This window comes from Pararge aegeria, chromosome 3, assembly GCF_905163445.1.
Source record: "Pararge aegeria chromosome 3, ilParAegt1.1, whole genome shotgun sequence".
Lineage (NCBI taxonomy): Eukaryota > Metazoa > Arthropoda > Insecta > Lepidoptera > Nymphalidae > Pararge > Pararge aegeria.
This window is the reverse complement of record NC_053182.1, coordinates 7,410,704-7,423,807: the sequence shown is the minus strand read 5'-3', so window position 1 is coordinate 7,423,807 and position 13,104 is coordinate 7,410,704. Positions and strand designations below refer to the sequence as shown.

General features: G+C 37.0%; 2 protein-coding genes across 2 annotated transcripts in view; both read left to right on the top strand.

Annotated features, from left to right (window-relative positions):
- Nucleotides 1–13,104, top strand: part of LOC120636264 (ubiquitin-conjugating enzyme E2Q-like protein CG4502) — a 312,586-nt gene that overhangs the window by 193,815 nt on the left and 105,667 nt on the right. The gene's annotated exons all lie outside the window — the stretch shown is intronic.
- Nucleotides 11,573–13,104, top strand: LOC120636230 (protein tilB). Its single transcript, XM_039907602.1, has one exon. The coding sequence runs from the start codon at nucleotides 11,586–11,588 to the stop codon at nucleotides 12,879–12,881; it is 1,296 nt and encodes a 431-aa protein (XP_039763536.1). The 5' UTR covers nucleotides 11,573–11,585; the 3' UTR covers nucleotides 12,882–13,104.

Here is a 13,104-nt window from a genome sequence, read left to right as displayed (position 1 = left end):
ACGATTTTAATGGTACGATTTTAATGGTACGATTTTAATGGTACGATTTTAATGGTACGATTTTAACGGTACGATTTCAATAATTTAAAGCGGAATTTGCAGGTACGTTGTCAAAGCAGGTACATAAATCTTCCATTTACAGTATTATTATAAGTATGGATAACACAGATAACAACGTTCGTACTAAAATTTAGTAGTGGTAGAGCTTTTTGTGACAGTGCTCGTCCGGGAAAGTACTATCGCCATGCTTAATTCTGCATTGTTGCAATGCTGTGTTTCGATCTGAAGGGCGGGGTTTCCTCATAACAGGCCTATGAGTATTAACGCCTATGGCTCAAATTGTTGTACAAAGTGTTCCATGCATTCCCTTTGAAATGTTGCTTGTATATATGCCTAATATTGAAATTGGCTATGGTGATACGCTTAAAGTTTAAAGTTAATGCCTTTACAACTTTAGGCTTAATTTATTGCAAAGTAGGTACCCATAGAGTAGTAAAGTATCTACCGACAAAAAACTGTTAGCACACTTCAAAATGCCTGATCAGATGGGATTCTATCTTTCGATTAAGGACATTGAAATGACTCCAGATGACGTACATACTCTCATTGTCTCATTAATTATTATTAAAGCCATCAAATATCGATGAAGAAGAACATAATATAAAAATCAATAATTCCAGCAGACGATCCGAGGATTGTTATTTACATACTCTCATTGTAAGCTTTACTGGGCGGAGTCAGCCTAACAATAGTGAGGCAGCATTGTTAGCTGATGTAAATTGGTTTCCAGACCCAACCTCACTAACTGCTGTTTGTTTTCGGTAGTGGAATGTGACAGCTTTAACATCGTTGGACTAGATGTTTGAGAGGAAATGGGAAGTCATGTTTGAAATGGAATGAATACCGTGATAAGTTGTGATACCTCTAACTGGGAAAGGAGACTATTTGCGGAAAACGAACCTGTGAAGAAGCAGAAAAAGCTATTATAAATTAGGAACGAGGATTAGGCTTTTAAGGCGATCGAGTAGGTATAAGTGAATTGCAAGGGTTAACGAGATGTTTGATAGGAAATGGGAAGTCATGTTTAAAATGGAATAAGTACCGTAATAAGATGTGTTACCTGTAACTAGCAAAGGAGAGTTTTACCGGAGAAAATGAATAAATAGAACAGAGATAGTAGGTTACATTACGGGTGTCCTTCAAAATGTTACTAGCATGAATGTTAACAAAAAGAGTTGAAGCTTTATTAAAGCTATAGGTATATTATTTGGCTATAGTGTATAGCCAAAATGACTTCCTCCGACGGGATTATTAGTTATTTATCTTTTGCAAAGCTCTTTAATAAAACTTACTTTTTTTATGAAAACTAAGCTTAATTTGCTATACTCGGAGCGAAACGTAAGGGTACATTGCCGAGGATCTTTTAGGTGTTAATATAAGAATTGAAGATATTATAAATTACACCATACAGATTCTCTTACTTCTCGAGGAGTAGGTATAGCAAATGAAGCTTAATTTCATAATATATCTTAGAATTCCGCAAAGTAACGCCTGCTTCTATCCAATACTTACTTTTGTAAAACTTTTAAGCTCTAAAAATAACTATGGATTTCCGTAAAAACACTTTCTCCCACGCTACGCTATAATACAAAGAACTTTAATTAATTTAATCTCCCTTTTTGTACCCATAAGATCTTTTAGATCAGTTTAAGGTATGCGGAGGCTATCAAACAGAGTTAAAGCTTCATTAAGCAAAACTTTCGAAGATAGAAAGAACAAAGTGCTTGTATGAGACATATGACACTGAAGACACAACTGTTTCGTACCAATGACAATGCACATAGTTCTGAGGGCAGACTGTGAAATGCTTATTCATGAGAAGAGCAACTGCTGTGCACCCTCGTCTCCCTGCATTTGAATAAATACAATTAACTTGTTTGTTTTGCTCGCCCTGTCACGCCCAGAGGACGCGGTGTTCCGGTGACACATTCTACCACTAGCGTCACTTGATTTATTTTTGTTTTCTCTATGGGTAGGCAGTTTTGTTAGGGGGAAATAACCTAATCAGATATTTGAATTCTTGGGGGAAAGATCGGGATAATTTTTACCCACTACCCTTTTTGTAGGCGCTCTCAGCACTAATTGGAAGGTTCTGGAACGTAGGAACACAACCGTACCTTACTAATCCAGGAAGTAAATGGGCTTCCAACTTTTATTTGCAATGGAGGATTAGCAACTGGTTCCACAGACAACTGCCATCTTCCCAGAGTAACAAGAAATAGGTGAACTGCCAGGACTTATGCACCTCGCGACTTCGAGCTGCCTCGTGGCGAGTTTGAATTAGCGGGTAGAACTGAAGTAATTTTCCGAATTCATTACTTTAAAACTACGTTTTATACTTACGTTGGTCTAAGAATATACCTACAACAAACTCAGCTGGATATTCTTTAACGCCCGAAGGTAATAATTAATCGAATCCAAAATATTCCGATTAAAATATGTTTGTAGAGCCATCCTTATCCACAGGAAAAACTACGAAAGGTTTAAATAAAATAAATAAATAAATATACTACGACAATACACACATCGCCATCGAGCCCCAAAGTAAGCATAGCTTGTGTTATGGGTACTAAGATGACTGATGAATAATTATATGAATAATATACATAAATACTTATAATATATAGATAAACACCCAGACACTGAAAAACATTCATGTTCATAACACAAAAATTGTCCAGTTGTGGGAATCGAACCCACAGCCTTGGCTCAGAAAGTAGGGTCGCTGCCCACTGCGCCAATCGGCCGTCAAAATTATTTTAGTTTATTAGAACTATTGAATTTAATCTTCGATCTGAACATTTCAGATTAGGTTATGTATGCATTTCGGCGAGGAATGTAGAGAACTTTCTTTTTCAATAGCCTATGAAAAGAATAGGAAGTATATATATTTATTACTCTTCTTCAAAAACATTATTAATATCCATTGTTTTACGAGACCATCACATCGGTATTTTGGGTTTCGATTAATGAATTCTAATAAGATTTTGCGAGGATATTCAAACTGCGGTTAATGGTGATATTTGACGGGCGCGGTACCGGCGAGCTCAAAGGGGCACCGGCGGGCGAAACACTGTTATTATCTCAACACCATCGCGCTAACCTAAACCATTCCTTTTTTAGCAGACACCTCCGTCTCCTTCATTCCCTCTTCGACCGAACGGGACCCCCGGTCATTTATAGTAAACTCGACTCGGGGGCGTTCCCTCGACGATTTATCATTTAGCGTTGCCTACAGACATTATTTGAAACGCATTAAAATCGCGCTCGTGGAAAATTTGTCGGCATCGAAATTAGTACTTCTCCCAGAGTGCATAATTTATCGCTTATACACCGCCGGATCCGGTGCGCGATTTGATGTTTCTAATTAGAAATTCATTGACGTTGATGATCGACTTCTGGCAAATTATCTCTAGTTGATATCCTTAAGTGCTTTTTAGAGGCCATTAATATAAATTAGGATTTAAGAGGTGTTAAAACTTTTATGCTTACGATCCCTGATTTATTGGGTTCTTTTTTTTCTGTCAGGACATTCTCAATAGGTACCTTCTAACCGGGGCTGTGGTGTACAATGAATACAATACACTTTTATTGTACACCACATAAACATAAAGTAAAATTATAAATAAAAATTTAACAAATAGTGTACAATTTGGCGGCGTAATCGCTAAATAGCGATCTCTTCCAGGCAGCCAATAGTACTTAGTTGGTGAGTTTCTTCTCGGTAAAATCTGCCAGGTATTGTAAAAATAGAGGGACTAAACTGGTAGACTTACGAAATTCAAAATTCAAATTCAAAATTTATTCATGTAGGCCTATCACAGGCACTTATGAAGCGTTCATACATATATGTTTACATAATTGTTAGGGGATGGTGATAACTTCGTTCGCCAACTTAAACCTAAAGCTACGAGGGTTCCAAATGCGATCTGGTCTAAGAAGAGCCCACAACAAACTTAGCTGGGTTAATTTTTTTTTGTTATCACCATCTCACAGTAAATTTATATTAAGCTATGCAGCTACAGCAATTCACACCCAAGCTTTTTTATCATTTAAGTAATCCTTAATATTATATTAGGAGTTCTCTGTAAGCTTACGGTTTATATAAACTTTGAACTTATTGAGAGACACATCAAAGATATCATTTGGTAATTTGTTATAAAATAATATACAATTGCCCTTGAATGAATTTGCAATTTTGTGTAGCCTAGTAAACTGCACAAAGAGTTTATTTTTGCTTCTAATATTAATATTGTTACAGTCCATTTTCTTTTTAATATTTTGGTATATTTTTATGGACATATATTTAATTTAACTACTACTTACTTATATTTACTACTAATAGGCACTTGTAATAAAATAATTCTAGTTTTGATTTACGGAAACATTACGCTACGATGGTTAGCCTGTGTTGCTCTAATCTAAACCAAAGTCCGAGAGACTTTGGTTGAGATTAGAGCAGCAGTAGATGAATAAAATAATTTAATTCAGGCAGTTAGTATTATGAGTATCTCAAAGCATTGGCGCAAGGAAATTGCAGTTCTATTTTACCAAATGACAACCGCTGGTCGACGGTGAACCCAGTCCCGTAGCTTTAGTACAAGATTTGGATAATTAGTATTTTACGTGTATTAAAGTACAGTGTATCATCATCATCATCATCATCACCTCAACCAATTGACGTCCACTGCTGGACATAGGTCTTTTGTAGGGAGTTCACAATACACGGTCCTGGGCCGCTTGCCTCCAGCGGCTCCCAGCTACTCGCCTGATGTCATCTGTCCACCTTGTTGGGGGCCGACCTACGCTGCGTTTACCGGTGCGGGGTCACCATTCCAGCACCTTAAGACCCCACAGTCCATCGGTTCTCCGAGCTATGTGCCCCGCCCATTGCCACTTAAACTTCGCGCACTGAGCTATGTCGGTAACTCTAGTTCTTCACGTAAAGATACTCCTAACATAGCTCTCTCCATCGCCCGCTGAGTGACTCTGAGCCTTTTTATGAGGCCCATAGTTGGCAAATTTGAGCTTTAGCTCAATAAAAACTAGATCCATATTACTCCGATTTTCAAGTATTCAATACTCGAAAACGACTCCTCGATTGCGAGTGAACAAATCTTGTGCTAAGGCTGCTGGTCGAAAGTGCCCTGAGGAAGCAGTCACGCGCGGCGTTAACACGTGATGAATATGTATCGGCAGGCCGCTGCGGCGCCTTGTAATTTGAGCCTCGCCGGTAATTATTTACGTGAGAGTGGCCGCCGGTGTCCCCCGCCCCGCTCCCACGCCCACGTCCGAGACGAATCTTTGATTGCGCGTGAGTTGATGCGGCCGATTGCACCTCATATCTAATGCGTTGCTTACTGTAACAGGCGCGGGTACAGACATTCGGGGGACCGTTCAATCGCGTAAAAGTTAACTACGATTTGTATGGAATCGCAAGGGCGCCATCTATAGTTACAATTTTTTTTTATTCCACTAAAAGTTAGCCCTTTACTGCAATTTCACGTGGTGATAAGTGATGATGCAGTCTAAGATGGTGGCGGGCTAACCTGCTATGGGAGTATGGTAGTCATATCCCTAATCGGTTTTTCGGCACGTCTTTATTGGTAGGTATAGCCACGGCCAAAGCCTAGATCAGACCAGACAAGAGAAAATTCAGAAATCATAAATTCTCAAATGGCTCATGCTGAGAATCGAACCCCTTGTTAAACTCGCAGCGCTCACCGTTGCGCCAGGGAGTTCGTTTTAGGGGATACTGGTAAAGATTATTTTCACTAGATGGCGCTCTTTCCATCCTTAACTATAGTTCTAGTTAAGGATGGAAAGAGCGCCATCTATTAATAACTTAAAGCGTAGTTAACTTCCATGCGACCGAACAGGTAGACTTAGGTAGAAAATCACACTCTACTAAACTATTGCCTTGTAACTGAAATAAAATAGCATAGGTACTTACAGTGGATAGCTCCATAGTAGGTACCTACCAGATCTGTTGATAGTTTCGCAATAGTTATAGAATCTCCACCATAGTTAAAGTGGGCACAAAAGGTTCGTTACATTGAAATCTATTTTAAAAATTCACTATTTTATAAAATTATCCCATCTGAAGGTTTTATTTAAACTCATTAAATATCTGCCGGATATGTTACAGGATTTCATTTCTCGTGTTTTGTGACGGTATTTTTTTCATATCTTAATTACCAAGAATATTTTAAATCGACTAATTAACCATAGTTATAAAGATCCATAACAAATCTTTGGCATATTTAAATCACATCTTATTAACTCTGCAATTTAGCACGAAATGTGGAATAAGTAGCACGTAGTACCTACCGAATAAAAAAGTTAAATACTTGTAGAGATCCGTGCGGATGCTGTGATGCACGCACATTTATACCAAAGAAGATTAATTTTAGGCATACCTAGCTACATTTACCTTTAGCCAATTGTTTTTCACTAGGAAACTAATTAACCTAACTTGTCTCTGGTTCTTGCCACAAGGTGTCGTATTTTCTGTTTGTATTATCTATCATACGAGTATTTTTCATTTTTGGTATGGATTTAAGGTTACTAAAAAAAAACAAATTAATATTTTTTTCATCAGTCAAGTGTCAATTTACGACTTAACTTTACGATCTGCCGAATCGTTGCCGTAACTTAAGATAGTGCCTAACGTCTTTAGACATCACATAAGAATTCAGGGCTGCAATGTCAAAACATTTGGTCATATAGCTAAACGAGGATTTACTAAACTTGGTTTCCAAAAGTATTGGTAAAATCAGCACTTAATGATCTTCACTGTTGTCGGTCGCACGACGGCCGGAGCTCGACTCCTGAAAAATGTTTGAAAAATATGAAATACTCGAAAAAAAACACATTTGAGCATGGCGTGATTTTTTTTTTTCACTACAAGTTAGCCATTAGACTGCAGTCTTACCTAGTGGTAAGTGATGATGCAGTCTAAGATAATAGCGGGCTAACCTGTTAGGAAGTATGATAGTCATACCCTATAAGTTTCTACTCGACATCGCACCGTAAAATTAAATCGCTTAACGGCACGTCTTTGTCGTTAGGGTATAACTAGCCACGGCCAAAAACAAGGCCAGAGAATATTCAGAAATTATAAATTCCCTAATTGCCCCTGCTGGGAATCGAACCCGAAACCTTCTGCGGAAATTCATAGCGCTCACCGTTGTGTCATGGAGAACTAAGCTATACAATTTCCTCTCTACTATGAAACAGGAATCTTTGTGATGATTATGATGATTGTGAATTGTGATGATAGTAATGAAAGCCATATTAAATTAAATACTTAAAACAAAATGTATATAAAAAAAAAAAAAAAGAAAAAAAAAATGTATATTGGATTAAGAATTTATAAGCATCATATTGAAATAATGTTACAAATCAACACGGAACCCGTCAAGTGGGGTACCACTACACGTTTATTTTTTTTTATCTTTAACACAGACGTGGTAGAGTGATGACGGTTGTTTTGACTGATACTGACATTTGCGTGTAAAACACTCCGCCGGACCCAGTCGGCCCTACCGATATTGGGTCAGACGTGTCTCGCAAAAAATCAAGATCGAGACAGATTAAAACTACCTACTGCAGAATCCGACCGCTGCATTGTTGCTAAAAACAGAAACCGGCTGCTGCTAATTAAATCTATTTTTATATTGAATAATGGACCGAATATCTCGTTGTTCTAGTGTTTACTATATTTGACATCGGATCACGAGGTCTTTTTTTTATTCTTCGTCCTATAAAAAGATTCAAGTCGGGTGGCCTTGGAGTGGGAATCGGGTTTTGTTGGGTTTTTACCTACAAAACCCTTTCCATGCCATCCCCGGCACTTATTGGGAGGCTCCGGGATCGGATCAGGATGTGACAGGTTCGATTTCTGAGTCAGGCGGATTATGTTTTGCTGTCAAGAATGCAGGCTACAAGCTTGGAAGCTGGCGTTTTCCAACCTCGTGCCTCTGAGTTAAGCCACCTACGGATTTTTATCAGTATCCGGTTATAATCACTACCTGGTTATCATCAGTACCCGGTTTTTATCAATACCGGTTATTTTCACTGCCCTGTTACTATCACTGTCCGATTATTATCACTATCAGTGTCAGGTTATTATCAGTATCATTAACCCGTAACTATAATCGAAAAAACCCGCAATTGAGCAGCGTGGGGGTCAAAGCTCTTATACACTCCATTCCATGAGTGAGCTAGTCTGTCTGTGACCAGTAGTGGAACATTGTGGGCTAAAGATAATATTTGAATACGAGAGTTTCCCAGTATATTTAGTTCGTGCGCGTACAATTTCTGATAAGTAAATTTGTCTCGTACTCTGCCGGCCTGTCTCCACCCGCTTACCTTAGCAAACAGTGCAAACCAACATCCAAGAGTAGAATGAAAAGAGTGAATACCTCATAAAGGTCGTGCCGTGATGTTAAAAAGTCTGTGATTTTTCTCAATAAGTAAGCAAGTAGGTATTAAAGGCAAGAAAGATTTTTCCGACTTATACCACCCGAGATCATCGCTTTGAAACAAACAAAAAAATATCTCATTATAATCTGAAAACTTATTTGGACTAATAAAGATTGTATTTATTTTTAAGAAACTCAATCTACTACATAAATGCTTACCTAAGATTGATGTATCGCCGATTGAAATTATCCATCAACACAACTTTATTTATTTTTCAACGTGGCTGTTTTCGTTAAAATATAACATTTACTTCGGATGATAAAAGTAATATTTATCCTTCAACCTAAATATTTACCACAGTTAATAACTACAACATAATTAAAAGAGATTTTAGGAATCCTAAAACAATGATGTTCCTACCTTTATTATGTTATCTGATCAAAGACCTTTTCATTTGGAAATAATGGGAGGCAGATGGCTTTATTTAGGCCTTTCGTTTTGGCAACATTATTCTCGCTTCACCAAGCAGTCTTATATTTTTAAACAAGATCGACGAAAGATCGGGCGTCCGAAGACCACCTGGTAGAGAGCGATGGTTCAAGGTGAAAATCTCCGGGACTGTGACTTTGATAGGTGAAATAAATATTAGGAGTACCAACTAGTACCTATGGGAATATCATAGCCCAAATAATACTTACGGCATACTAACCCTCCTTACCGATACCAAATACCGGTTACTCAGTTACCAACCATCGTAAGTATTATTTGGGCTATGATGTCCACAATAGCCAACATACAATAGCCCTATATCTTTGTAACTTTTGTATTACAATTTTTTTCCTAAGATCTGATATCTCCGTGACTTTTACAGACTTGATACTTAGTGTTCAAATTTACTCAAATCAAACTTCCGGAGTCTACCTAATGATATCCGATTGCTTGACACAAGTAATGATATCGGTAACAAATCTTCAGTGGCATTTTACAAAACCCGAGGTGGTAATAATTTGTTAGCAGAAAAATCCGATAACTATTTTTTTACCGGAACCGGAATCATTCATGAGTCGTGATCAGTAATAGAAAAAGCTTTTCACTAAACCAACGAGGGCATGGGCCTGTTAATAATCCTACATGTAAAGACTACACAGGGAACCTACCAATTTGTTTAAATAAGGATGCACTTTTTACTAGTAGCGCCATCTATCAGCAACTATCAAAACTAATCCACACTTAAGTAAATAGAATTTCAACATGTTTTCAATGAAATATTTCGAATGCAATATTGATTCAACGCCATAAATAACTCTCTCAATATCAATATTTCCTAAAGAGCAACTGGGTGTTTGTTTAAACAACAAAATGTTAAATTGACTGCTTTCAATAAGTGGGAACGTAGTGCATGTACGGTAAGAAGCATCTGTCTTTTGGTTGTTAAAAATTTAGGCAGACTACAATAAACCTTACATATAAGCAGCAGAGACTACATTTGGGAATGCAAAGCAATAGAAAATTATGGTAATAATATTTGTGTTGTGTACGTTGGCCCGCTAAGCGGCGGGGTTCCCCGCTGTGTCAAGCCCCTAAAAACACACAGACCGCGGGGCGCCGCACTCTACCAGCGCCTTTTACTAATAACACCGTCTTTCCCTCTGTCATGCCTTATTTCATCCAAACGTCTCTCGTTTTTTCAACGTCTTCGTTTTTTTCGTCCTAACCTCAAACAATAACAATAAAACGAGTCTCTGATGATAGTAATCCTTCATCCTCATTGTCTTTTGGCAGTTTCGTGGAATAAAATATGTTCTGCTCTTGCGACTTGATATCTGAACGCTATATTATAAATGGCATCGTTTAAAATATTTTAATACCCTCTACATCAAGGCGATATTAATTTAGTACGCTTGAGTTGAACGGGCCGGGTGCCACCGATGGAATGTTAAATGACGGATTACCCGCTGCCGAGATGGAAAGATAACCGTTTCATATCTCGCTGATTCTATCATTGCCCTGCCCTTCACTACTTACCTATCTTCAAAATATAATCAGATCCTTTAAGTAAATATAGAATAACAATATAGAATAAACCATATTTATATGAGATCTAGTTAAAATCAACTTAATAAACAACAAATATTTCTCGGTTCTAACTAAGATGGCTTTATGAGAAACCAAGTACCTAATGCTACTTTTATCTGTACATCAAAGAAGATAACACAGTGGATACAAACACTTTGGATATGAACAGAGAACGTACTACTTCTGTACTATACTCTTTGGCCATACAGAAAACCCTCAGGTGATGGAGCTACTGCTATAGTAGAGAACCCAGGATGATCCTAGATCACTGACCTCTAATCAATAACATGGGCAGAAGACAATTTTCTTCCCGGGGAAAGGATAAAAATGTGTCTGCTCCCATAGCTTTATCAACTCTCAGAGCAATGGCGCAGAAGGGGAAATAATATCCAAATAATATATATGTGTAATGGAACGGAGGTAAACTTCTCCTATTCCCTGTTAATTATATTCCTACACGTTAATTATATCCCTTGTCGGGAAATATAATTTTTGTATCCTGCCTGTGCTAGCTCTGCAGTCCATACTAATATAATTAATGCGAAAGTATGTATGTTTGTTCGTCCTTCCTTTACGCCCTAACTATAGGTTAGTTAGGGCGTAAAGGAAGCTAAGCTAAGCTAACTAAGCAACCATTTAACGAATTTAAAAATGTTAAAAGATCGCAGAGTAACATAGGCTACTTTTTATTACAGAAAAACACACAATTTCCGCCGTATTTATAAAAAAAAACTTTATAAAAGGAAGGCGACCAAAAGCTAGTGAGGAATATAATAATTACGTGTAAATAATGGAGAAGATGCCCTTACCAGTCTGATGAGTCTGAACCCTACTTCTATTGCTTGTATACTCATTGACTAGCCCCTCTGACATATTAATGTTCAAAGCGAGTATGAAGTTCTTGTATTCTCATTGATGGGTAACATAGCAACGGTTGTTAAGGCATTGTTGTCATGCCTCAATGATCTTAAATTCATTGTCATTGTACAATCACAGTGAACCTTAAAAATAATTTCTTGAAAATGGTTAATATAACAGTGGATTTGGTACGCAAGAAAGCCGAACATCACGACTGCTTGTTGGCCCCATTGGAAGAGATCGCTTTGCATCAAGAAAATATCGAAAAAATCGAATACTTACAAGACTGGTGCCCGAAACTCAAAATTCTTTTAATGCAAAGTAATTTAATATCCAAAATAGAGAATTTGAACAAATTAAAACATTTAACATATTTGAATTTGGCACTTAATAATATTGAAGTGGTAGAAAATCTGGATAGATGCGAGTCGTTGCAAAAATTGGATCTTACTCTAAACTTTATTGGAGATATCCTCAGTATCGAAAGTCTTACGGGCAACTACAATTTGGAAAATTTATATTTGACTGGGAATCCGTGTACGGACTACGAAAACTATCGTGATTTTGTTATTGGCATTTTACCTCAACTTAGCTCACTCGATGGTAAAGAGATTGAACGTTCCGATCGCATTAAAGCTTTGCAAAACCTACGTATTATAAGGTCAGATATAATATTTGAACAAAAAAACTATATATCTCAAAGAAAAGCCCAAAAAATACGCCTTGATAGAGAGATACAAGATAAGTGGGAAAACCTTTATAAGGATATGGATCCAGAGGAAAGAAATAAAAAATTTTGGGCTGAAAAAACAGAACACGCTCCTGAAATTAGATATGAAATTGAACGTATGAGGCAACTGAAAATAGAAAGCTATGAGAGTCACGATAAAAAAGAAGAAAAGCGGCAATATAAACTGTTTACTGACGATGGCAGACCTTTTAATATAAACCAAGCAAAGATAGACTTCAAGTTTAGTGACGAAGAGCCTGAGAAATATGTTTTAGACTTAGCAGTCTATAAGCACTTGGATACTAGTTTACTTGATGTTGATATTCAGCCTAATTATGTGAGAGCTATAATCAGAGACAAAATATTTCAACTTTATCTTCCTGAAGAAGTCAATACAACAAATTCAAAAGCTGAAAGATCACAAATTACTGGTCATTTAGTTATAACAATGCCAAAAGCTAATTTTAGCATAAAAGGCAGTGTTAATCCAACAAAAAATAAAACAATGTCACAAATGTACACTGAAAACAATATAAAAGACTGGCAAGTTGAACCAGCGCAATCAAAAAGGGAACTATTAGAAATAGGTCCTGCCAATAACGTACTTGATTTCACAAAAATGACAGAATCAAAATTAAAACCTGAGTATATAGATCCAAGATTAAATCTTGAGAGTAAACAACCTTCGGCAGAATTCGTTGACAATCCAGAAGTTCCAGATCTTATTTGACTTTTAAGATTAACACTACCTTAAAAACTTACCTTATATTGTAAAGGATATAACTACCTAACTTCAATTTAAAATCCTGTTTAAATATTCTTCATAAGGTTCAACCTAACTTTTCTTTGATAAACTTCAATAGGAACATGATTGGTAGGAATATCTCCTAGCTACAAAATAGAAGATTATCGTAGAAATAATCAATTAAAACTATAAAAATATTTAATAAAAA

Excerpts from the sequence above, each read along its gene's own strand:
- LOC120636230 (XM_039907602.1), top strand. The coding sequence starts at position 11,586 with ATGGTTAATATAACAGTGGATTTGGTACGCAAGAAAGCCGAACATCAC.